The 27,939-nt window shown below is 46.3% G+C and overlaps 1 protein-coding gene across 1 annotated transcript in view; it reads right to left on the bottom strand.

Annotated features, from left to right (window-relative positions):
* znrf3 (zinc and ring finger 3) overlaps positions 1-27,939 on the bottom strand; it is a 246,591-nt gene that overhangs the window by 110,735 nt on the left and 107,917 nt on the right. The window contains exon 2 of the mRNA XM_080208430.1: positions 11,213-11,338. Coding sequence (XP_080064556.1) covers positions 11,213-11,338 — 126 coding nt within the window. The remainder of the gene's footprint in view (positions 1-11,212; positions 11,339-27,939) is intronic.

Here is a 27,939-nt window from a genome sequence, read left to right as displayed (position 1 = left end):
CAGCCCCACCCCACATCCTGAGACCCTCTGTCTCCAGGAGCTACAAATGACACCAGCAACATCTGTCTCAGCCCAGAGCACAGTTGTTAACCACCAGGTACTGATTGCAATTTGGTTGCATGGAAAGGCGTCGCTGGCAGCAATGCAATGGTTCAGGAAGGAGCCCAGACAAAACATAGAATCCTGACAGTGCAAAAGGAGGAGGCCATTCAGCCCAAAACAACAACAATCCAGCCCTATCCCCATATCCCGACATACTTATCCTGCTAATCCCCCCCGACACTACAACACAATTTAGCATGGTCAATCCACCTAATTCGCGCACTGTGGGAGGAAACTGGAGGAAACAATTCAAGGGCAACTAGGAATGCGCCACAGGATTGGACTGCACTTTTAGCGTTGATGGGTCCAACATTTCGATGGTCTGCAGTTTATACAAATGCTCCATTTACAAAGCCATTATTAACGCATTGGGCGGGATTTTCCAGCCAAGCTCGCCCCGAAACCGGTGTGGGTCAAATTATCTGATTGTGCCTTGGCCCTGTGGGTGTGAGGTTGTGGAAATTAGGTGCAGTGCATTGCTCTTAAGCACCCATTCACCTGGAGCTGTGTGTGCTACTTATGGCAACTAAATCACCGAGTTAACCGTAGAGTCTTGAACCAGGTTCGCTGCATTCAACTCCAGGAAATCTGGTCAGTATAATTTCTCCATCAGCAGCAACTACCGAGTTCCAATCTTTACCAGACATCTGGTCTTGTTCCACTGCTCTCTGACCTGTCAAAGCTCCTCACACAATGGTATTTGTTGTCAAGGGTTCAGTGAAATCCAATCAGTGTTGGTGGTAACTTTCACACACAGGTGACAATGCAAACTCTTGGATCATACGCTTACTGATAAAGTACAATCCAGAGGTTTCTTAAATGTCTATAAGTGATTATGTGAGCTGTAGCAACCTAGGGACATGGCAGAATGCAGCCCCCTTGAATCTGCTCAATGCTGGTACCTCAACTCCCATCAATTCTGAATTCCCTTAGCTGAAGCAATAATCATAGAATCTCTACAGCGAAGGAGGCCATTTGGCCCATCGAATCTGCACTGACCACAATCCACCCACACCCTATCCCCCTAACCGCATGTATTTACCCTGGTAGTCCCCCGACACTATGGGGCAATTTACCAGGCTAATCAACCGAACCTGCACATCTTTGGACAGTGGGCAGAAACCAGACACCCGGAGAAAACCCACGCAGACATGGGGAGAACATGCAAACTCGATGTAGACAGTGAGCCAAGGCCGGAATTGAACTCGAGTCCCTGGTGCTGTGAGGCAGCAGTGTTAACCATTGCGCTGCCCCCATGTTTCACAGCCATCTATTGTATCTCAGTCAAAGAAAAACCAATAACTTAAATCTGTTGTCTGCAAATAGTTACATGTTATGCAGTTTGTGGCCCATGTATTGTGATTTTACATTGAGAAAATCCTGGTAAAATGCCAATTTTTTTTTAAGTGGATTCCAGAGATAAAGAATTGTTTCTCTGAACTAGAAGGCATCAACAAAGTCTGGTGTGCAGACTCAACACAAGTCGGTGTGTCTTGCGAAAACTCCCAGTGGATTAAAAATTTGATATTATTGGCACAGTAAAGACAATGCCAAACAGCTGGCATGTTATGGCGTGGTGAAAATCTCATGCCCGTTACACGTTTAATATCCCAGGATAAGTACTTGCCCCTATGGTCATTTCCCCTGTTTCTGGTGATTTGGGTTAAAAATCTTGTAGCAAAACAGGAAGTTCTCTGGCCATCCTTTCTCCCCCAGTCAACACCACCTCACCGTTCATCTTGTGTCCTGCACAATCACCATCGGTGCCCTTCTCAATGACAAGACAGAGATTAGCTTCTCTTTCTCGTCAGCAATATGAAAAAGTGGGAAATTATTCTAGCTTGGATGATACTGTAAAACAAGCGGCATTAATTCTGTCACCCGTTAATACACATCTCTTGATTTATCACTCCCAATTCGGGAGGAAATCGGAAGAGGTGTATGACCTCAATGCCATCTGCCGATGGCATTGATTTTGTTTGCTTTACATCATCACTGAAATTCAAAATTAGTCAGCGACAATTCCATTATTTTGTTCCACTGGGAGCTCAACACCACTGAGGTTAATGGTACACGTGGGCATCAGGCCCATTCGATTCCTCAAGCGTGTGGGCAAGTCGAGATCCAGCCACAACTGGTAACACATTCAATTAAAGTGGCCAAATATTCAGAATTTCACAGCCACCCATTGTATCTCAGTCAAAAACAAAGCAATAACTCCAATCCATTGAACTGCAAATGTACACAAGAGGCAGGTGTTTGATGTGTTTGAATATCAGCAATGAAATAAGTGTCTACTCATCACCTCTCCATTACTGCATCTGGTGACAGACACACACAATGCCAACTTGTGGAAAAAAAACCTGTTTGAAATAAAAACACTGCACACTTTTGCATAACGAGCCTAACATTCTTTGCGTCGATCTATTCCTGCAGGGTATCCAGGAGCTGATTGTAAATAAAAAAATACTTGACATCATTAGGCCACGTCAATGCTTCATCATGCATACGGACACCTCAAACATCACAAGACACCTCCATTCTCGCTCAGTTAACATCTGCTCCTTCCCAAAGAACAAATAAGGCACATGATGAATGAAAGACGTCAACGCCCCTGCTATGTGATTTGAAAACAAGTGCTGATTCCAAACTCTCCCGGTGAGTCAGGAGGCAAACAGGCTACATTTGTGAGTGGAAAGTTTATGATAGGCCCATGTTTTGATCCCTGCCATGAATGGGTTAATCTCAGTTTATGTTCATGTTCAATTGGCCTAGTGCATCTACAATAGTGGAGATGCGGAGATGCTGGCGTTGGACTGGGGTGGTTACAGTAAGAAGTCCAACAGGTTTATTTGGAATTATGAGTTTTCGGAGCGCTGCTATTCACCAGATGAAGGAGCAGCGCTCCGAAAGCTCATGATTCCAAATAAACCTGTTGGACTTAAACCAGGTGTTGTGAGACTGCTTACCGTACCCTAGGGAAGACCAGATTCAAAGATTAGTCCAATGTTGCAAGATTTGGGACATTGGATGAGGCCAGGGTTGGGCTTCAAAACTATCCACCAAGGAATGGTGGTGCTGTTGGGGCAGGACTTGAGGAACTGTCATGGAGCAAGGCACATTTGAGCGACTGGGAACACAGTCAGTATCTGTGAAATGCCAGCGCACCTATTTTGGAGGCTGAGCCAGGAAGCCAACACATTTGTAGAGTGGAATCTTCATGCACAAGTCCCAACGCCAGAATAGAGAGAGGGCACCATTTCCGCTCTCTTGCTTTTTACCGGTTTCCATGTGGTTCCAATTGAAACGTAAAGTGCCGGTGGTGTGCAAGGGAGGTACGTGTGACCATGTGGGGGTGGGGGAGGTAGGGGAGACAGGTAGGGGAGACAGGTAGGGGAGACAGGTAGGCACCCTGCCATAGGCTTCAATGGTGAAACCCTGCCATAGGCTGACAATGCTGCAGGCACAGGTGAGCTCCTGGACAAACAGGGAAGCTCTGCATCATAGCCACAACTTTCCTGTCCAACATTATTGCAATTAACTCACCATCGACAGCACAATTTTTCAAATTTAAATTTCACTGGTCAATATTTCACATTTCATTGGTCTCATTAGATTGGTTCCACTGGTCGGTGCAACATTGAGGGCCAAAGGGCCTGTACTGCGTGTAATGTTCTATGTTCATTTCATTCGTGCGCGCGTCATCATTTTGTGTTGAGATGAGCTTCTTTAGAGAGCTCAGTGGACTGCCACACCTCAGGGTTTGCATTCATTGATAGTTACAGGGTTGTTGTAGGTGGTTTCTTTATTGTGGAAGGAACAATGTTGTGTTTATTTGTTCGCTCTTTATTAACCGTTCATGTCAGCAACCAGTATTGTACTCTATGGGATATGGCTGAACATACACACTCAACTAACCCTCCCTTCCATGTATTGTAAAGGACGTTGTCCAAGATCATTCCCATCGGAATAATTAAAAAGGTGTAGTGAACTCAATGCCCTGTAAGGACTCTGCCAGCCATCATCCTGAGAGAGACCAGAGTGTGGACGGTATTGATACCATCCCCATTTTCTTCCCTTGACTGACTGTTCCCACCGCAGCTGCCATGTCAGGACCTTTCCCAATGCACTGCCCCATCCCCAGACCCCACGCTCCCATGGATCCCTCTTCCACTCTGCCATGCCTCTGTCCTCACGCTATGCCATGACCCCTCACCTTCTCCACCCATCCCCAACGAACTGCCCTTGCAGGTGCCAAGCCTCCGTACAAGCAGCCATCTTCCTCCTCGCATCTGTTGTACCTCAGAGATCAACCAGATAAACATTGATCTCAAAACCAATGCACAAAACCAATGTGCTGTCATCTTGAAAATAACATGAACTGGACGCCACAAGTTTCTTGTGAGCCACTGACTTTATCATGAAGAGGGTATTACAAAAACAATGTTAATATAATGCGGCACGGTGGCACAGTGGTCAGCACAGCTGCCTCACAACGCCAGGGACCTGGGGTTCGAATCCCAGCTTGGGTGACTGTCTGTGTGGAGTTTGTATGTTCTCCATGTGTCTGTGTGGGTTTCCTTTGGGTGCTCTGGTTTCTTCCCACTGTCCAAAGAGGTGCGGGTTAGGATGATTGGCCATGCTAAATTGACCCTTAGTGTCAGGGGGATTGGCAGAGTAAATATTGAGGTTACAGGGATAGGGCATGGGTGGGATTGTTGCAGACCCAATGGGCCAAATGCCTCCTGTAGGGATTCTATAATTCTATGAATGAGTATTCACAGCACGCAACTGTATTCCAAGCAGGACCTTTCAATGGGACAACCTGAGGCCTGATAAGGCTCCGAGGTTAATCTCTAAATTCGAACTCACCATCGGGAAAGCAAAATTTCAGCTGTCCCTTAATTGAGTCACTCCATCCGCCATGTTTCCTATGCTTATAGGCTGCGTAATATCAACACCCTCCCTTGACCAAATCCAGAGGCCAAAGGAGGGTCTAAAAGCTGAGGGACAGAGTTCTTCAAAGTCTGCCCTCAAATTATACAATTTCACCACTTTAATACAAGTTATAAACAGCCCACTTCCCAGAAACAATCGCCCAAATGCGATTTACCGCCCATGGAAAATAAAGCTATTGAAATTGGAGATAGGTTCATAATATAGTTGAATAAACCGAAGATAACAAACAGATCCAGTTAGATCTTGATATAGATATATATATATATATATATTTATATATGCTTTATAGACATATGCTTTGTATGCACTTTGAAACAAGTAAAAGCTAAATAATGATTGATAATTTGGTACCGTATTAATATGAGGAGTACTGCTCGACATTCAAGGGCAGATGTTGGAATAGACTGTACTATACCTTGCAGATTCAGTAAGTGGCAATCACCTCAAGATTATTGTATAATGAAGGATACTTTTTGTAAAGGGGACCTCAAACTTGCCTCCATAATATACTTTCACACCAATCTTCTAGCTCGTGTTGCCCATATAACCAGTAGAGAGGCTGGGGTTAGGAAGTTAATGAACAGCCTGGAGAACTTCCATTTCTTTCCTCAATTAGCCCTGATGGGATTTGTGGTTCTGCTGTTTCAAGTCCGCCTGGTATTGTACATATTCCAAATAACTTGCACATTGCTGAAAAATTCACTTGAAAAATAAACGTCAGCAATTCTCTCTCATCTCCCCTCACTTCTACAATCTTTACTGTGGCCTAATGTTAGTTTAGCTATTTTCAACTCCCACCCCATACACCCAGCTCCCACCTACCATTTGGACTCTGGGAGGAAACCAGAGCACCCAGAGGAAAACTGTCTTTGTATATGCACTGTATAATATATTTCTGAGAGATACAGAATTGCAAGCTCCAAAGGTTTTGTCAGTTTTGGGTGGTATGGTGGCACAGTGGTTAGCACTGCTGCCTCACAGCGCCAGGGACCAGGGTTTGATTCCTGCCTCGGGTGGCTGTCTGTGTGGAGTTTGCACATTCACCCTGTGTCTGCATGGGTTTCCTCCCACAATCCAAAGATGTGCACATTTGGTAGATTTGCCATGCTAAATTGACCCTTAGTGACAGAGGGACTAGCAGGGTAAATGCATGGGCCATGGTGGGATTGTTGCTGGTGCAGGCTGGTGATGGGCTGAATGGCCTCCTTCTGCACTGTAGGGATTCTATGACACCAATGCCCCACTGCACTATTGAGCTGTGCGTAGTGGAATTGATGTTTGGCTCCAGTCAGCAGGTCTCAGTTGCAATAACAGTGACACTGTTGCGACTGGCTTCAGTTCGTACACACCACAGACTGGATTGCCAGCCCTGCGATGTGCTTTCCAGCTGAGGTTGTGGCTTGCCATTGGCCACCGACAGGATCTCCCGGTCCTGCTGCTATCTGTGGTGTTTGGCTCAACTGGGGAACCTGCCTCACGGTGGCGGAGGGGGTTGTGCTCACCTTCAGCTGGACCGCAAGATCCTTCCAGCTGGGAGGGCCAGAAAATCCTGCCCCTGGTGGCTGCCAAATGACACAGGTTGGAGAGTGACCCAAGTTAATCCCTTTCTTGCATCGTGCGCATTTTGATCACATTCGCCTGGGAGCCTGAAGTGGGTTCGATCCTGGCGAAATTAATCCACATGTCCAACAGCATCACTTACTGCACTTACATCCAACAGGTAGCCCCAATCACAAAGTTCTCAACCCTGTCCATCATATCAATCTCAGTCCCCATCTACTCACTCATGTGGATGCACAACACTGCTTCAAAGGAGTGCAGCATGGGCACAGTCTCAGGATATCAGGTTAATCAGCTACGACAGAGGCGAGATGAAAATGCTTCACTTCAAGGGTCGTGCATCTTTTAAATTCTCCCCTCCAAAGGGTTATGGGTGCTCCATCATTGAACACATTTATGGCTGGGCTTGGCAGGTTCTTGGTCTCTCGGGGACTTGAGGGATACGGGGAATGGACTGGAAAATGGAGATCAAGTCCCAAGAACAGCCAGATCACATTGAATGACAAAGCAGGCTCGAAGGAGCCGGATGGTCTATTCCTGCTCCTGTTTCTTATGTCTGTATGTTCTTGTGTGTTATCCCTGGTCTCCTGGCCAATATTTGTTGCTCAAACCACATCATTAACAAGAGATTAACCAGTGAGTATCAGGTGGCCATGCTTCCTACATTATACCAAACTTCAAAAGGACCTCACTGGCTGTGAAGCACTTTGTGACATCCGGCCGGAGGTTGTGACTGACGTCAGGCCAAACGACATCTTTCTCTTTCCTGACATTAGCCCATCACCCCTCCTGAAAATGTTGACTCTCAGTGAGAGAATGGTTCCACATTTACACATTCCGATCTCTCAACGGACACTATTAGCACCATTCTCAACCTTTATCATCACTGTTTATATTCACTTTGTCTTTGTGTCTATGCCTTTCCTATCAATTAAAGTCCCGCCCAAATCCACTCCCCCCCACCCTCATAGAATCCCAACAGTGCAGAAGGAGGCCATTCAGCCCACTGAGCCTGCAGCAACAACAATCCCACACAGGCCCTATCGTCGGAACCGCTAATCTCCCTGACACCAATTTATCACGGTCAATCAATCTAACTTACACATCTTTGGAGCGTGGGAGGAAATTTGTATAAATCTTGTCTTATTTTCCTTGTCTTCAGCTCTTTATGAAGGGCCATCCTTATTCGAAACTTTGGTTCTATTCTCTCTCTCTCTCTCTACAGATGCTGCCAGACCTGCCGAAATTTTCCAGCGTTTTCTGTTTTTGTTTCCGATTCCAGCATCCGCAGTATTTTGCCTTTATTCTACGGTTCCACAGGTGTTGGCCACTCTCCTATGCCTCGCCCAAACAACAACGCAAGCGCAAGTAGTGTCGACAGACAGCCTGACTACAGGTGCCATCGCAGTGGACCTCGTCCTTTCAAGTACACACATCCACAGCAAGATTCTCCGGCCCAAGATCAGGATTGAGGCATTTTCGCATGATGCCTTTTATGGGGCGCTGTGAGGGACACTTCACTCCTTATAATACTCACAGACCAGTCTGTAGAGACTTTTGATAAGGGTAGTAGATAGAGTGCATTCAGGATTTGCCCAGCAGTGTGGCACATACAATATAGGGATTTGGCTGTCTGTGGCACTTTTGGAGATTAAGGCTGGGAAGTATTTTGAGGGAACCTGTGTACGATTACTGCAAGGGCGAAGTCCCAGAGACAGAAGGGAATACTGTCTCCTTGAATTTATTTTGTTGAAGTTCAAACAGATTGAAATGCAAGGATTAAGATTCTTTGAAGTTTGTCAGTTTACAGAACACAGTTGAATTGGGGCTGCACTTTAATTGAATCTGAATGTTACCAAGCTCTGTATAATAGACAATCAACATGGTTTTAATTCAGATCCATTCTCCCACTCTCTACATGATTTGCATACAAATTCCTGGCCCTTTAGGCATTCAGCATTTATTCAGGTTAGAAATGTGAAGATTACATTAGGCAGACACTTTTGTTTTTTGACAGCCATTTTATCTTACTTCATCAGTGACAAGTCATTTCCCAGCGATAATATTCAATGTTCTCAAAGGACATTTTTCCATGCACAGAACTGCAATTCTATTGGATAAAACATTTGTAAACTTGGTGGGGCATGAGTTCCTCAGGCAGTTAGAATCGTAAAATCCTACAGTGCAGAAGGGGGCCATTCGGCCCATCGAGTCTACACTGACCACAATCCCCATAACCCCATGCATTTACCCTAGTTGGTTCCCCCCTAACACGAAGGGGCAATTTAGCATGGCCAATCCACTGAGCCCGCACGTCTCTGGACTGTGGGAGGAGACTGGAGAACGTGCAGACTCCGCACAGACAGAGATCAAAGCCGGGAATCGAACCCGGGTCCCTGGCGTTGTGAGGCAGCAGTGCTAACCACTGTGCCGCCCAGTTTTCCCAGGTTTCAAGCAACAGTCCCTGCAAGTTGGGAATAATAAAACTGTGAAGTAAAAATGCCTTCACTTTGGGAAGTGGCCTGGCAAAAATACAAGATGGCTTCGTTAATTGAGTTTCACTCCACACTGGGGGGGGACGCGGGGGGAGGGGGGGGAGACTGTTGTGGGGAGGGGGGGGGAACTGTTGTGGCGGGGGGGACTGTTGTGGCGGGGGGGACTGTTGTGGCGGGGGGGACTGTTGTGGGGAGGGGGGGGGACTGTTGTGGGGAGGGGGGGTACTGGGTGGAGGGGGCACTCTTCTCATCAACAGGCCTGGCCTACAACCCGGCCAACATAGATCAGCGGCCTTGAGAGGTGCCTCACGATCCCGAGATTACCCAGCACTTGGTGAATCCCAACGCCAAGGTTTCTGTGGTTTAAGAGTTGTGTAGAAAAAGTGAATGGGCAAAAAAAAACAGAAGAGTAGAAACGAAACAGGAGAGCTGAAGCACTGAATACATAGATGTCACAGGCCCTTGCCCTGAGGCCATCCTTAATGGACTGTTGGGGACAGCAGTCTTTAGGACCAAAATACATCATGTACGTGGCACACCATTTCTTCAAATGAAAATGGCAGAAAGAACATCTTATCCTTCCAACACAGCAATATTCTGAAATGCACATCTTAGTTTCAAGGATTCATCCCTGGAGGCATCATGTGATGATATGGTGCTATTAATATATTTCATGTTTACGAGGAGACTGTTTTAAGGTGCAGTGTTTTGTTACAGCAGTCAGTTGGTTTGGTAGGAATACAGCAGATGCTGGAAAGCAGGGTAATTACTCATCTTAGCCATGCAAGTGTTTACTTAGCAGATGATTTAAAGGAGTTTTTGTTTACCAAAGAAGAGGACCCTTGGGGCATTTTCTTGATTAAAGTAATGGAAAGCTGAGTTTGGTGTAAAGAATATGGTCATGTGATATTAGAAATGAGGGGAGCAGCTTATTGAATAGAAAATAATCATAGAATTCCTACAATGCTGAAGGAGACCAGTCGGCCCAACAAGTCTGCATTGACTCTTTGACAGAGCATCCTACAGAGGCCCTAATCCCTGCCACCCCCAGTATTTACCCCACTAATCCCCCTAACCTACCTAGCCTGGACTTTAAGGGGCAATTTACCATGGATAATCCACTTAACCAGCATACCTTTGGGAAGAAACCCATACAAACACAGGGAGAACATGCAGATTCCACAGAGAAATTGTCCCAAAGCCAGAATTGAACCCGGGCCCCTGGTGCTGTTTGGCAACAGTGCAAACCACTGTGTCACCATGCCACCCCATGTGGCTGAGAGAAACAGCTTCCTGAGTTCAGTTCTGGAGAGGGCTACTTAAAGATAGAAGCTTACACGCAGCTCGCTCTCTCTACAAAATCTCCCTGAAAGCTCCAAAGCTGTTAACCCAAGTCAAAGCAAGTATGCTTGGGTTTGCTATCTATTTTTTAAAGAGGGGTTCAAATCTATAAGAGGAATATTGCTTGACTGGAACGGAATAGCGTAAAGTTGGAGGTTCAGAGTTGTTTCTTTTCATGTTTAAAGAGAGTTCAACTGTTAAGCATTAAACAGTTTCATTTTGTTAGCATTAAATTTAAACTGTGTTATGAATAAAGCTTGTTTTTATTTTTAAAAATCTCCAATTTGTTAATGGAATTGCTCTTAGAGTGAAGCATCCTCTCATATTTATGCTACAATTAAAGAACTGAGGTCTAGTCTGGCTTCTTCATGTACTTTGGAGTTCTGGACTGGCATCCTAACAATCATAACATGATCTCTCACCTTTAGCTGACCCATTGAATCAAAGAGCCTTTTATCCCAGCTCCTATATCTTCTATAATGGAAAAGATATTAAAAACGGCATTATTTATCATCAATCTTCAATGCCTGGAGATTCCAGACCAGTACTGGAGGCTTGGCAATTCTAGGATCTCAGTCAACTTATAAACAGCATTCACAATTAGTAAGCTGCTGGGTTAGGATTTTAAAGTGGAGTGTAAACTGTTGCTAATCCATTGTTTGTTTAGTTTCAAGATCCACAGGAATTTCAGCGCAGGCGTTTTACAAAGGTCGGGCCTGAAGAATCAGGCTTCACGCAGTGTTTCCCTGCCTTACCTTGCCCAGGACAGTGAGACAGGGTTTGGGGTCCAGCTCTGGTTGCTCCAGCTTCACCACTCCCACCCATCCATACTCATACAGGTCCTCCTCATCATTGTTGTTGCATAGTCCCAACGGGTGCATCTGGAAGAATCAAAATCAACAAGAGGTTAATTGCTGCAACTTCATTTTTCCAGAATAAGTTTCATTACTTTATCTTCAGCATTATGGACAGGCCGAACAACAGCACTGAGTGGTTTAACCAGATTCCATAGCATTCTGAACACAAGCTCCTACTGAACCAGTACTCTGTCCTCATCTTATTGTACAATACAAGTATCACAGAATATTATAAGTTAGAAAGGGTCACCCATTTAAGACTGGAGGACTCTCTTCCCTCAGAGAATTGTAAATCTTGTGCATTCTCTACTCCACAGAACTATGTGAAGATTGACTCACTGAATATGTTCAAGATTGCAATAGACAAAGTTTAAATTCTTGGTGTGTTATTCTTTTATACATATATGTTCTTATACATATATCCTTTGTTTGACACCAGTAAGATTCAATGCAACAGATCCCTCCCCACCAACCCATTAGGTATCACCTTTTGAACAGATTAGAGGATTGCAGTGGTACAGTGGTTAGCACTGCTGCCTCACAGTGCCAGGGACCCAGGTTTGATTTCCGACTTGGGTCAGTCAGTGTGCGGAGTCTGCACGTTCTCCCCATATGTGTGCGTTTTCTCCAGGTGCTCCAGTTTCCCTTCTCAGTCCAAAAGATACGCTGCTTAGGCACATTGGCCAGGCTAAATTCTCCCTCCGTGTACCAGAACAGGCACCGGAGTGTGGCGAGTAGGGAATTTTCACAGTAACTTCATCACCGTGTTAAGGGCAACGCAATGGTTAGCACGGCTGCCTCACAGCGCCAGGGACCTGGGTTCAATTCTGGTCTCAGGTCACTGTATGGAGTTTGCACATTCCCCCCATGTCTGTGTGGGTTTCCTCTGGCTGCTCTCGTTTTCTCTCACAGTCCAAAGATGTGCAGGTTAGATGGATTAGCTATGCTAAATTGCCCCTTCGGGTAAGGGGGGCTAGCTGGGGTAAACAGTAGGTTATGGGGATAGGGGCTGTGTGGGACTGTGGTTGGTGCAGACTCAATGGGCCAAATGGCCTCCTTCTGCACTGTAGGGTTCTATGATTCTTTAATGTAAGCTTACTTGAGAGAGAGAACAAAACTTTAAAAACCCTTGGAAACCAGCAGTTATTTCCTTAATCTGAATGTCATCCCTGCCACTTTGCGATGCTAGTTCACTGCAGTTGGTGGTAGTGGCAGAGGCAGAGGCAGGGTCATTTTTCTGGTTGGTAGCATGAATAGACTTCATTTACTGCTGTCTTACCCTGTACAGTTTCATCACAGTGCAGTGAAATCAGTGTAGATGTTATGCTCAAGATATGGAGTGTTCCTCCAGCAGAAGGAACTCTTCATTTGTAGGCAATAAAATGAAACAAAACTTACTCCAACTTGTAAATCAAAGAAAAACATTTAATAAAAAATTCATTGCTCCAACACTTACATCCTCACCCTGGGCCATTCCAAACTCCTTAACAAGGCCAACACTTTCTAAATTTATACTGAGTCAGTTGGTCAGCTGACTACCACATCATTTTGTCATTGGTTACATAGTTTATTGGGTCAGCTGACCCTTACAGCTTGTTATCATTGGTCACACTGCAACAGATCCAATGATATAGAATCCTACAGAGCAGAAGGAGGCCATTTGGCCCATCGAGTCTGCACTCCCACCCAGGCCCTATCCCTGTAACCTCACTTACATATTCTACAAACCACCCCCCCCCCACACACTACGGGGCAATTTAGCACAGCCGATCAACCTAACCTGCACATCCTTGTTGTGTGGGAGGAAACAAGAGCACTCAGAGGAAACCCACGCAGACACGGGGAGAACATGCAAACTCCACACAGACAGTGACTCAAGGCTGGAATTGAACATGGATCCCTGGCGCCGTGAGGCAGCAATGCTAACCACTGTGCCATCATCGGTGACATTCTAACGTGGAGTAGCCATAAGTAGTACCTCTTCAGAGGAAGAATTGCAGTATTATCCATTTCTTTCACTCTTCACTCATACCTCCAGTTAACCCATACGTTAACCAGTTTTCATTTCAAAAATGATGGAATGGTCAACTTATTCACCACCGAAAACTGAGAATGACAGGCCTATAAAGTATTTGAAAACAGGATGCATTTGGAAAACATGGATAAAGTGGAGGGGGTTTGAAGGTGAGGGGGAGGCAATGTAAGGAGGACAGGAAGTGATAAATATAAACTATGACAAAATTCCTATCATAGTAGCTGTAGCTGCACGGTACTAAAAATCCAGGAAACTATTTGGTCTGATGGTGCGAAAGTTTACTCTGGATCAAGTCAGAAGTAACCAAGTTCATCAGCAGCAGAGGCTGCCCAAGGTCAAATGGCAAAAGGTCCTTTGATGAATTGGTCAGCAGATGTGCAGGAAAAAGACTTTCCCCCATCTCCCTCCCTCCCCAAGAAATCCACTTGCTGATTAATGACTAACATCCCAGGGCACACTATTCCTCCCCTTCCCCTCCCCCACACCAGCTTTTCCCAAAGATAGCAGAGTGTAAAACGGGAAGGCACAGGTTTACGGCGAGAGGGGAGAGATACAAAAGTGTCCAGAGGGGCAAGTTATTTCACACAGAGGGTGGGTGAGTGTCTGGAACAAGCTGCCAGAGGCAGTAGTAGAGGTGGGTACAATTTTGTCTTTTAAAAAGCATTTAGACAGTTATGTGGATATGGTGGGTATAGAGGGATATGGGCCAAATGCAGGCAATTGGGACTAGCTAAGGGGTTTAAGAAAAAGGCTGGCATAGACAAGTTGGGCCAAAGGGATTGTTTCCATGCTATAAACCTCTATGACCACTGTTCCACGTGGCCACGTTCTTGCTGAGAGACAGAGAACTGGGTGCTCAGGGTTACAAAGTGAGATGGACAGTCTGTCTGAACTTAAATGAATACCACAGAAATTCCAAACAGCTCGACAACTACATAACGTTCCCAAGGCCACTCCACATTTGAAAATCCAGCCATCATTTCTCGAAAATAGATACAAGATCTCAGGACAAAACAGTTTTTCTTCCCCTCCGATCCTACAAAGTCCTGCTTATTGCTGAGGGGCCGTTCCCTAATTTCAAGTTTCAATTGGCAATTGTTCATTTGCAAGTCCAGGCAGAGAGAGGAATTCTCTGTGTTTGAGTAAGTCCCCTGGCCAGAATGGCAGATTCTGCGCTTGGAAGCTCCTGACTTACGCACAGGCGGGTTTCCCTTGCCCGCCACCATGGCAGGTTCAAAGGCCCTGGCGCCATATTTAAATACCAGTCCCACGCGCTCATATCACTCTCTGCAGCCCAGCTGTCTTCACCGGCCAGGGCAGGGTGTCAGCGGGAAAGGGTCAGCAGCCTCAGAAGTCTGCTCCATGGTACAACTATCCTCCACCTGAGCCCATTACTGATCCTCCAGAAAGAACTCTTCAGGTGTAGCAATAAATTTTAAAAAAAAACTTACGTTGACTTATAAATCAAAGAAAAAGATTTAATAAAGAAACTTCATTACTCCAATACTTCAGGCCTCACCCTTGGCCATTCCAAGCAATTTAACAACTCTCAACAGTTCTTATTTATACTGAGTCAGCTGGGCATCGTATCATTTTGTCACTGGTTACATAGTTTATTGGGTTAGCTGACTCTTGTCACCATTGGTCACACTACAACAGATCCAATGTTATTAGCGGTTACACTCTAACACCCATCACCTGCAAAGTGCCCATGTCCCACTTGGCGCTGTAGCCACCACATCTGGAGTCTTTGTGCATCCCCTTCCAGTAAGCAGTGAGGTCTTCCTTTGACCCCCCCCTTGTTTATGAGCTTTCAAAGCAGACGTCTCAAGGTCCAGCTTCACTTCCCTTGACCAATGGTGGGCTGCCTCCACTGCTGGAAGGTATACCATGGGGAGGGTGGGAGGTGGGGGCGGGAGGGGGTGGGAGTGGAGGAGTCGGGGGGGGATTAGATTGCTTTCTCTGTTACAGTTGAGCAGACATCCAAGAGGAGACCCCAAGAACCTTGGGCCTCCTCGAGCAATTGTTCTTGCAGAGAGTGAGTGTGGATCCAATGGGCCAAATGGCCTCCTGATTCCCTCACCTTATTGCAGCAACTACCATTTAAAAAGAAGTCATGGTGACAAAGTGCCATGTAGGGTGCTGCTTGAATGCAAGTCTTCCTTGCACTGGTGTTGAAACTAGGCACAATTAACAAGAGCGTGGCACAGTGGCGCAGTGGTTAAAACTGTTGCCTCACAGTGCCAAGGGCCTGGGTTCAATTCCAGCCTCTGGTCACTGTGTGGTGTTTGCACATTCTCCTCGTGCCTGCGTGGGGTTTCCTCCCACAGTCCAGAGACGTGCAGGTTGGCCATGCTAAATTGACCCTTAATGCCAGGGAGATTAGCAGGGTAAACACGTGGGGTTACAGGAACAGGGCCTGGGTGGGATTGTGGTCGGTGCAGAATTGATGGGCCGAATGGCCTCCTTCCGCAGTAGAGGGATTCTAAGATGCACAGTAGCAGGCGGGTGGGGAGAAGTCACCTTAACACCCCACTGAAAATTAAACTTCTACGAGAATCTTAATACAGCCCCTCAAGCTGTGCCGTAACTGAGGACAGATTTCTAATATTCCCACCGCATGCCAAAGATGCCGACTTTTGACTCAAAACTCAGATAGGGGGAGTCTTCACACTGAGCAGTTGAGTGTTTTATTCACAGCGTGAGCAGTGACCATACCACAAGCCCCGCTGTGCTGAAGCATTGCCCGTTGTCTTTAAAAAAAAATACTAAAACACACACATGGATACCGAATGGAGCACAATATATAAAAAAAACACAGCCCCGTTTTATTTTGTCTGCTGTAATTATGTTTATCGTCGCGGTAAACTTGGCGAAATTTGTTGACAACACAGATGTGCACTGCAGTACATGAAAGGCCAAATGATTTTCTGATAGTTATTAAATATGGCTTATGAAGTCAGATAAAGAGCATACTGTCTATTTAACCGCGGAATGTAACAATACTGCAGCCACCTCTAATAATGCTCGCCCTCGGGCACAAAGCAGGGGTTTTGTGTGAGCTGGTTGGATTACAACATTCGGTCAACAGCCCCACTTATTAAACCTGCCCTCATGGTCCCCCGTCAAAAAATGTTTTGGATAATGATTCAGTTTTTCCCCGAAGCCTCAATGTTTGGAAAGTCGGCCGCTCCAGTGTACATTAGTTGGTCTATGTTAGAACAAGCTGATAGATAATAAACACCCACTTCACCCTGCCACGCATATCCCCCACCCTCACCTCCCCCCCGCCACGCACACCCCGCACTCTCAGCTGCCCCCTCACCCCATCAACCTCCAACACTATTCTGAATAAAGGAGTTCTCGTCCCCAGCGTCCTGGTCAATATTTATCCCTCAGCATCAATAAAACAGACGAAGTAGTCATTATTACAGTACAGTGCAGTTCACAGAAGCTTGCTGTGTGCAAATTGGCAGCAACATTTGGCTTAAGTAGAGGATAACGGCTAGTTTGGATGATTAGGCCTAAATGCATGTTTCTGTACTATCTTTCCCATTCTGTGATTCTAGATTGCGCTTCCAAAATAATTAATTGGACGTAGAGGGCTTTGGAACATCCTTGAGTCATGAAAGGTGCTTTATGGATGTAAGTCCTTTATTTTCGAAGTTTAAGCTTATTTATTAGTGTCTCAAGTAGGCTTACATTAACACTGCAATGAAGTTACTGTGAAAATCGCCACGCTCCTGTGCCTGTCGGATTCATTGAGGGAGAATTTAGCATGGATAATGCACTTAACCCACACATCTTTTGAACTGTGGGAGGAAACTGGAGCATCCGGAGGAAACCCACGCAGACACAGGGAGAACATGCAGACTCCGCACGGGCTCTGGGAATCAAATCCGGATCCCTGGCACAGTGATGCAGCAGTGCTAACCACTGTGCCACCCTGCTGTCCAGCCAACAAGGCATGGAACATCCCCCTGTTTTTGTAGTCATGCTTAATTACACAAATTAAGCCTCTTTAAGATGTTGAATTGATGGTAACAGTATTGGGAATCTCAAATCTGATACACGTTGTACAAAAGAATTCATTAAAACCTGAAATTGTACAACAGTCCGTCAAATCAGTTCAGATAAGAGGTGAAGTGATGATGGTTTTTCCAGTTGCAAATAAGCATGGTGTTTGAGTGAAACCCCAACAATGTCACAGGCTGAAGCAACCTGCCGCTTTTATTTGAGAGCGGCCACTGCTCAGTGAAAGATTCACTCCCAATCCGCCACCTCTTCATTGGCAGAATAAGAAACTGTCCCATTCCCCCCCCACCCCTTGTGGGTGACACCTCTCGGGGTTGGGTTTCCACACCTTACAACTTTAATGAGGACCTCTTAGAATACAAGCTCCAAGATTAAGGCAGTAATGGCTTTGTTTCTTTTAATTTCTGATCAAAAAACCAAATTGGCCCAAAGTCCCTACAAGAGTGACATTACAGATCCAAGCTGACAAGACAGGGCCCATTCTTTCTGCCAACCCCCCCAATTAACCTCCGCTCCGGCTCCCTGAAGTCAGGTCCAGGTTTATTGCTGCAGTGCCTCTTCTGGCCATCACAGCGTTGTGCCTGGAGGGGCTGGAGAGCTGCCAGTCAAGTCAGAACGGAAGTCCCGGTATGCCAGGTAGGCCAGGTATGTAGATGGGTGGAGAACTGGCTTGGGAGGAGGAGACAGCGGGTAGTAGTGGAAGGCTCCTTTTCCAATTGGAGGTCTGTCACCAGTGGTGTGCCGCAGGGCTCGGTACTAGGACCTCTTCTGTTTGTGGTATATATTAATGACTTGGAAGAGGGGGTAGGTGGTGTGATCAGCAAATTTGCTGATGACACTAAGATGGTTGGATTGGCGGGTACTGAGGAGCAGTGCCTGGCAATGCAACAGGACATAGACAGGCTGGTGGATTGGGCAGATAGATGGCAAATGGAATTTAATCCGGAGAAATGCGAGGTGATGCACTTTGGCCGGAATAATGTGGAGGGGAGTTATACGATAAAAGGTAGAACTATCCGGAGTATAGATACGCAGAGAGACCTGGGGGTGCAAGTGCACAAGTCCCTGAAGGTGTCGGTGCAGGTGCAGAATGTGATGAGGAAAGCGTATGGTATGTTAGCCTTCATAGGAAGAGGTATAGAATATAAGAGTAGGAGTCTGATGTTGCAGTTGTATAGAACGTTGGTTAGGCCTCACTTGGAGTACTGCGTCCAGTTCTGGTCGCCGTACTACCGGAAGGATGTAGAGATCCTGGAGAGAGTGCAGAGGAGATTTACCAGGATGCTGCCTGGTATGGAAGGGCTGTCTTACGAGGAAAGATTGAACGAACTTGGGCTGTTTTCCCTTGAGAGACGTCGGCTGAGGGGGGATCTAATAGAGGTTTATAAGATTATGAAGGGGATAGATAGAGTAAATGGTGGTAAGCTTTTTCCGCTATTAAAAATGGATAGAACGAGGGGTCACGGGCTTAGGGTGAGGGGGGCTAGGTATAAGACAAATATTAGAGGGCAGTTTTTCACGCAAAGGGTAGTGGGGGTGTGGAATGCACTGCCGAGTAAGGTGGTGGAAGCAGGCACGCTAGGGTTGTTTAAGAGTCACTTAGACAGCCACATGAGCGGGCTACATATAGGGGGATATAGCAGGCCTTACTAAACATTGTAGGCTTGGGATTCCGTTTTTGCCTCAGGGATGTTACAGTCTTTGCCTGTTTAATAATAAATTTTTTTGTCTCCACAGGCATTTAAGTCCAGCAAGGGGCATGCATGCGGCAGGTTGTAGTGGGCTGCTCTTGGACGTTGCTTCGGGAGTTGCCTATTGCTTCATGTCGTTAGTGTGCTTAAACTGGACCATCTCGAGGGCAACATGACAGCTCAGAGACTATCTCTGTTGCTGTGCGGACACATGGATTTGGGCCTGTGTATAGAATATAAGGTATAGAATATAAGGTATAGAATATAAGAGTAGGAGTCTGATGTTGCAGTTGTATAGAACGTTGGTTAGGCCTCATTTGGAGTACTGCGTCCAGTTCTGGTCGCCGTACTACCGGAAGGATGTAGAGATCCTGGAGAGAGTGCAGAGGAGATTTACCAGGATGCTGCCTGGTATGGAAGGGCTGTCTTACGAGGAAAGATTGAACGAACTTGGGCTGTTTTCCCTTGAGAGATGTCGGCTGAGGGGGGATCTAATAGAGGTTTATAAGATTATGAAGGGGATAGATAGAGTAAATGGTGGTAAGCTTTTTCCCCGTGGTTCTCCCCGTGGTTGCGTGGGTTTCCTCCGGGTACTCCGGTTTCCTCCCACATCCCAAAGATGTGCTTTTAGGCTGATTGATTGGGTACTAAATTGTCCCTATATTGGACCTCCCTGATCCTCGCACATTAGGCGTAGACTAAAATCATGAATAGGTCACTGAGACAGTGGGACGGCGGCGCGGGCTCGTTGGGCCGAAGGGCCTGTTTCCCGTGCTGTGTTGTTCTTTGTTCTTTGTTCTTTGTCTGCTACTGAGCGATTGGAGCGTAAAATGTCAGCGAGCCTGCTGGAAGTCAGCGGGTGTGCTGATCTCCCCCAACTCTTCAGTTAAGTATTTTTATTCATTCTTTCATGGGAAGTAGGCTTCGCATGCTAGGCCAACATTTTCCCATCCCTGAGTGCATTTAAAAGTCATCCCATTGCTGTGGCTCTGGAATCACATATAGGCCAGACCAGGTAAGGATGGCAGAGTTCCTTCCCTAAACGACATTAGTGAACCATATGGGTTTTTACGACAATGGTTTCCATGGTCATCATTGGACTTTTAATTCCAGATTTTTAGTGAATTTTCAAATTTCACTACCTACTGTGGTGGGATTCGAACTCAAGTCCCAGAGCACTACCCCAAGTCTCTGGATTGACTAGTCCAGTGATAATACCACTATGCCACCACCTCCCACTAATGTCCCCTCCTAGCAAACAAAGCTCCACATCAGATGCGCAGACCGGTAGCTGAGTTACTGGATTAATAGTCTAGCGATAATACCACTAGGCCATCGCCTCCCCCAGTTATTTAAATAGCTGGTGACTGGACATTCGCGATGAAAGATTTGAACAAAACTAGTTAAAAAATGACAACGCGTGAGATGAATGCTGTGAGAATGGCGTAAGCAGGTGGTTCCCAATTCTGAGCATGTCATTGCGACTCTAATACTGGAAAGCAACTGGATGTGAACAGGCTTGTGCAGAGTTTTGCTTTTGAAAAAAAAGTACAAACTTGCACATGTATTACCCTCTCAGAACCTCAGGCAATGCCGAAGCACTTGAAAGGCAATAGTTTTCTTTTGAAATGTACTCAACTGTGCTTTCGGCAAACATGATAGCTGTATTCATACAACCATAGGAACAAGACAGTGCAGGAGATGGCCATTCAGCCCATTGGGTCTCCAATGACTCTTTGACAGAACATCTTACCCAGGCCTACCCTATATATTTACCGCTAATCCTCCTAACTGACACATTTTGAGACACTAAGTGGCACATTTTACCATCTCGCCTGCCACGGGAATCGGACTGGGCGAGGGGTGAACCATGGAAAGGTCCATTGACCTCGGGAGGGATTTTACAGCTTCAGGAAAAGCAAGGCCACACTGAGAGGCAATTTAAAATGACCAATCCATCTCACTTGCACATCGTTGGGCTGTGGAAGGAAACCGGAGCACCTGGAGGAAACTCACGCAGACACGGGGAGAATGTGCAAACTCCACACACACAGTGACTCAAAGCCGAAAGCGAACCCGGGTCCCTGGCGCTGAGAGGCAGCAGTGCTAACCGCAGTGCCACCACGCTGCCCCTGATTTGTGCACAGCAAGGTTCCACAGATAGCCAATGAATGCATGATTGGATTGTTGTTGTTTGTGGGTAGAATGTGGCCAAGTAATTGGGAGAAATCCCAGCTTCTCTTTAATGGTGTAGTGGGATCTATTAGATTTATCCAAATAGGCAAGCAAGGAAATCCTATGCTCCAAAGGTGTGCGGGTTAGGTGGATTGGCCATGCTAAATTCTCCCTTAGTGTCCCAACGTGTGTTGGTTAGCTGGATTAGCGGGGTAAATGCGCAGGGTCACAGGGGCAGGGCAAAGGGTACCGCCTGGGCGGAATGCTCTTTCGGAGGGTTAGTGCAGACTCGATGGGCCAAATGGCTTAGTTCTGCACTGTAGGAGTCCTACAATTCAATGGTGTGCTGCCAACATCAAGAGTATTAGTGTTGTATAGAGATGCCAAAGGACGAATTTACGATCGAATTTTATGACTTTCAACCTGAAATATTTTGGAATACACTCATACAAATTTTATGAATAAAATGAAAAAAAGAAAAATACCCCACTGTCCAAAGATGTGCAGATTAGGTGGATTGGGAAGTTGTCCCTCAGTGTCCCAAGATGTGTAGGTTCGATGGGATTAGCCATGGTAAGTGTGTGGGTTTATGGGGACAGGGGCTGGTTATGAAACTCTGTCAGAGAGGTCGGTGCAGATTTAATGGGCTGAATGGCCTCCTTCTGCACTTTAAGAATTCGATGACTGTGTGGTCCCATGTTGAAAAAGAGTGAGAAAGTTCTTCCCGGTGTCCCGATCAATTTTTACCCCTGAACCAGTATTCTTTGCAAACAAATAACTTGGTCATGGTTGCAGGACCTTGATGTATGTTAATTGCAATTCCTGCAGAATAATAATGACTACACTTCAGAAAGTGCACGTCTCGAAGTGTGGCTCCCATCGGGCTATGCATTTATCGTGGGGGAGGTGGGGGGAGGGGTAGATTTGCTGGATCCTGGGCTTCTATGATTAATGTTAAGAAAGGAGCCCTGTGGCTGACAGTACTATCCCAGCATGCACTCATGAGGACCCCCAGGGTAGAGATGAAGCGGGCCATCGAGCAACCAAACCTGGTTGCCAGGGAAACAAAATGCAAGTTTTTCCCTCTGGGGATTGCACCTGTTCTCTCCGACTAACATCTGCAAAGATGAGGCAGGTTTCACTCTATCAAAGTACAGCCCGTTAGCCTCGGATTCTGAGTCACGTCTCAACATGACTGCACAGCGCTAAACCATACAATTATTTAAGCAGAGGCGTCTAACCAATGTTACTAGAGCTGAGGTAAACCCAAATTTCCAGGATTGGAATTTAAAGCAATGGTGCCTTCACTGGCACAGTGGTTAGCACTGCTGCCTCACAGTGCCAGGGACCCGGGTTCGATTCCTGGCCGGGGTGACTGTCTGTGTGGAGTTTGCACGTTCTCCCCGTGTCTGCGTGGGTTTCCTCTGGGTACTCGGTTTCCTCCCACAGTCCGAAAGACGTGCTGGTTAGGTACATTGGCCACGCTAAATTCTCTCTCAGTGTACCCAAACAGGCGCCAGAGTGTGGCGACAAAGGGATTTTCACAGTAGCTTCATTGCAGTGATAATGTGAGCCTACTTGTGACTAATAAAGACATAATATGAGCCTGCTTGTGACTAATAAAGACTTAAGCTTGAAACTGTTACTAAATAAAAAAGTCCATGCGGTGTAGGTACACCCACAGTGCTGTTAGGAAATCTTAATTAAAGATGATTGTGCAGCCTTTCCCTCTTTGTGACAATTTAAAATCCCTCACTCTGCCTTTCAGAGGTACTGGCCCCAGTTCAAGAATGAGGAGTTATCCTTTCCCAAGTGAGAGCTGGTTAGATCGCTCTCGTTTCGCCACTCTCCAAGGCGATGGCTTCCCTACAACAAATTCAGAGCCAACAACTGTCACACTCAATCTTAGATTTGCAAAGGAAGAAACTAAGCAGACAACTTTCAAAGTCATTTGAAAGAAGGCATATACTTTCCAGTGAAATACTGCAGTACCAGTAACATACCCACAGTTATCATCAAACTTCTGTGCCAGTCCAACAGCTGCCAATAAAAATGGCTGCATCGTCAGCAAGATTTTAAAGCACAATTTGTTTCGTTGCCATCGAGGCACAGAAAAGAGAACATCCAATCCATCAGCATTTGTCTTTCGACACAGCGTTGGTCAGGATTTTCCAGCTTGTTTACGCCCCACTGCCGCTGCAAGTGAGGGGAGAATTTGGCGCTCGGCCAAATCTCCGTTCTCTGAAACAGGACCAGAGAATCCCGCCGGCGTCAGTGGACGGAAAATTCCGGTGGGTATGTCCGATGGGCGCAGGCAGCAAACTGGGCGGCACAGTGGCACAATGGTTAGCACTGCTGTCTCACAGCGCTAAAGATCCGGGTTCGATTCCTGGCTCAGGTCACTGTCTGTGTGGAGTCTGCATGTTCTCCCCATCTCTACGTGGGTCTCCTCTGGGTGCTCCAGTTTCCTCCCACAGTCCAAAGATGTGCGGGTTGGGTGGTCTGGCCGTGATAAATTGCCCCTTAGTGTCTGGGGAGGGGGGAGCTAGCTAGGGTAAATGCATGGGGTTATGGGGATAGGTCCTGGATGGGATCGTGGTCGGTGCAGACTCAATGGGCCGAATGGTCTTCTGCACTGTACAATTCTATGATTCCAGACTTCACAGTTTGTAAAAGAAGATCAGACTGAATCAGTGGATGAATGGAGAGGGGTTGAAGAGGTATGGAAACAGGCTGGGTAAATGTGACCAGCGCAGAAAGCAGTAGCATGGGCTAGTTAGGCAAAGTGCCCATTTGCCTGTCTTTATTAATACATACATAAATTTAATGGACACCCACGCACACACATACAGGAGGGCCGAATGGCGTACTCGCCATGTTGGCGAGTGCCCATTTGCCTGTCTTTATTAATACATACATAAATTTAATGGACACCCACGCACACACATACAGGAGGGCCGAATGGCGTACTCCTGCCCCTGCGAACGGGATTCACCACCGCCCACAACACCCAACACCACCTCCCCTCCCCACGTCCCTCCGGCTTGCTTCCCAGTGGTGGAGGCCTCTCTCACCATTGGTCGCCAATTGGATCTTCGGGATCTGCCGATGTCTATGGCGTCTTGCGTGGCTCAATCGTCCTGTAGCCGGGGGACAGGCCATGGTGAGGCGGAGAGGGGGGGGGCGTGAAGGGTGGTCATCTATGATGGGACCAGAGGATTCTGCCAGGAGGAATGGCTGGAAAATCCCACTTGATGTTCCCATAGTGAGCGGCAAATAGGGGTTGCCTCAGTGGTACATCCTGGTGGATTGGTATGAGGGAAGGAAGCAAACATGAGCCACTAGCTTGGGGCGGGGAGGTGGTGTGTGTGTTGGCAGCAGGGGAGGGGTGGGGGGGCAGGGCAAGAATTATCCTGAGGCCAGCAGCAAATGTTTCTAAGGTGTTCCTAAAATCTGGATGGGATTTTCTGAGCCCAAAACCGGAGAATCCCACCTGAGGTCAATGGACCTTTGCATTGCTCCCCACCCCCCCAACACCCCCTCTCCCAAACACTTCTTGTGGCTGGCGGTTTTATAATTAGTTGCTGTCAGGGTCTCAATCTCGTGTTCTGCCGCTTTGCCAGTCTCATGGCCCCAGCTAATTGGTATGTTTGCGTTCTCTGACTGCGAGTGGAGTGCATGATAATCAGAGGCTTGCCGTTTGAATTTGAAAAATGATGAAAATTAAATTAGTTTGTTAAAAGAGGGACTGAAATTCAGACAAGGAATTACACTCGATGAGTACTGTGTGGAAAACTCCAACGGCTTTCATTCAGAAGTTTTGTCAAAAATTGATCAAGTTTATCATCGCCTTTGTTCTCAAGTGACCCTCGAAAACATATACATTGAAATATTATTACACTGAGAGGCATCACTTAACTTTTGCATCCATCAAAATGGAATAGTTGTGACTTAATCATCAATAAAAGCTTTAACTGGTGTGTAATCACTACAGATCAGTCACACTGTCTTTTACATCCTGGCATAGATAACCTCTTTTAAAAATAATTAGTATCATCCTGTCTCCTCTTTCATAGAATCCATAAAGTGCAGAAAAAAGCCATTCAGCCCATCGTTTCTGCACTGACAACAATCCCACCCAGGTTCTATCCCCGCAACCCCTTATATTTACCCTATCAATCCTGCTAATCTACGCATCCCGGGAAACTAAGAGGCAATTTGGCATGGCTAATGCACCTAACCTGCTTACCTTTGGACTGTGGGAGGAAAATGGAGCACTGGAGGAAAACCATACGGACAAGGGGAGAACGTGCAAACTCCACACAGGCAGTGACCCGAGGCAGGAATTGAACCCGGGTCCCTGGCGCTGTGAGTGCTAACCACTGTGCCACTGTGTCGCCCTTTGATTTTCTTTTATCCATTCACAGGATGTAGTTGGCATCCTTCCGTCTGCAAGGGATGATGGGAAAGTAGCCTGAAAACTTTAGTGCCCGGGATGTGTGCATTGCTGACCAATCGCAACCTTCATTGTGCATCACCTAGTTTACCCTTGAGAAGGTTCTGGTGATGCCCCCTGCTAGGATACAGCTGAATGATAGACCTTTCAGAGGAGTTAACTACAGCCACATTGCTGTGGGTCTGCAGTCACATACCCTCAAAGATCAGATGGGTTTTTACATCAATTTAATAGTTTCACGGTTTGGAATTCTCTGGCCCTTCAAGCCGGTGAGAGCTTCCGGTCTTGCCGATGTGAATGAAGGTTCCAATTGCTCGCCGGCCCGCCTGCAAGTTCTGGGGGTTAGAATATTCCAGTCGTGGTCGCTATTACTGATCTCGCTCTTGTTAAAGAATGATAATTTAAATTTGTTGACTGAATTGGGTCACTCTCTGTGAGGATCTACACATTGCCTCCGTGTCTCTGTGGGTTTCCTCCGGGTGCTCCTGTTTGCTCGCACAGTCCAAATCATTGACTGAATTTAAATTCCCAAACATAATGGAATTTGGACTCAGGTGGCTTGATCATTAATCTAAGCCTGAAATACTTTCTAATTCTATCTTCTGTTCTATGCTTCTAAAACTTCACTCGAACTATTTCAAACTCTCTAACAACGCTTTAATACAATCTCTTACACCCTAGCTATGGCTGTAACACTACTTTCTGCATCATCTCCTTTCCTTCTCTACGCTTTGCCTGTATAGTGCATAAGAAACAATACTTTTCACTGTCTACAAATACACACAATAATAAATCAAATCAAATGTCAAATCAAATCATAAAACATATTGGCCAGAATTTTACTGCCCCGTCCGCCATGGGAATTGGAGTGGACGGACAATGGGAAGGTCCGTTGGCCTCGGACGGGATTTTATGTTTTCAGGACAAGGGAGGCCGTAAAATTCTGCCCATCGAGTGCAGTAACAATAACCATCATGCTACTGCACCCCTGGCAGTCTCGTAGAGCAGTGAATAGCATTCCTGCCTCTGAGCCAGGAGCTCCAGGTTTGAGACCCACCCCCTGGACTTTATGGTCAATAAGGTGTGTTCAATCAGGTTAAATATCAACCCGCAAAATCCTTCTAACACAAACCAGTGGCAGGTGGTAAGAGTGATAGAGATTATTGGTCAGCCATGTTTAAAGACTAATGGTGCCTCTCAAGCTGTGAACCTCTGCAGCAGTGATGAGCAACCTAGGCTGGTGAGGGCGTGAGTGTCCCTCCTTCATCTCGGTGAGTCACAAGGTTGATATCAGGCTTGTTCACTAACCATGACTCTTGAGCTGAATATTTCATAATGAGTTATTGAAAATAATGAATCATTTATATACATAAACGTAAGAACACAAGAAATAGGAGCAGGAGTAGGCCATCTAGCCCTTCGAGCCTGCCCCGCCATTCAATAAGATCATGGCTAATCTGTCATGTATATTAATAGAATTGTCATCAACCTCATTTGGTAAAAACAAAATTAAGTATTCACGCTTGATTACACAGAGCGCGCGCACGGCTCTCACAGACAATGTTGTGAGTAATCAGCACGCACCTCACTTCATGTGCCCTTGCTTTACGTGCAAATCATTTTGGTCACACCAGTAGGAAAAAAAACTATGCGCATGGAATCGGTGGAATGTGGCAGCTCTGGGTGCGGGCAATGGCCAACAAAATGTCCTGTGGGTCTCGCTCATAACCCTGCTGGGTCTGCATGCGACAGGTTGCCCACCACTGCTCTGGAGGCATCACGGGGACAAGCACTGCACCAGGGACCCAGGTTCGATTCCCAGCTTGAGTCATTGTCTATGAGGATCTGCACGTCCTCCCCAGGTCTCTGTGGATTTCCTCCGGGTGCTCCGGTTTCCTCCCACAGTCCGAAAAATGCTCTGGTTAGGTGCATTGGGCGTGCTAAATTCTCCCTCAGTGTCCCCAAACAGATGGCGGTGTGTGGCGACTAGGGGATTTTCACAGTAATTTCATTGCAACGTTAATGTAAGCCTACTTGTGACACTAAGAAAAAAAAATGCAAAAAAGTGACAGGTTAGCGACTTATTCCAAGAAGTAAAAATAGCTCTGAAAATAGGTACGGGAAGAGGAACCACATCAACAAACTGCACTCCCAGATAATTTCAATTGGTTTTCAAGAGTATACGAGACTTTCAAGTAAAAAGTTAATACAAAGTTATTTTAAAATTCCAATG

The sequence above is a fragment of the Carcharhinus amblyrhynchos genome, chromosome 20 (assembly GCF_965287045.1).
Source record: "Carcharhinus amblyrhynchos chromosome 20, sCarAmb.v2.hapA, whole genome shotgun sequence".
Taxonomy (NCBI): domain Eukaryota; kingdom Metazoa; phylum Chordata; class Chondrichthyes; order Carcharhiniformes; family Carcharhinidae; genus Carcharhinus; species Carcharhinus amblyrhynchos.
This window is presented reverse-complemented; position numbering and strand designations above follow the sequence as displayed.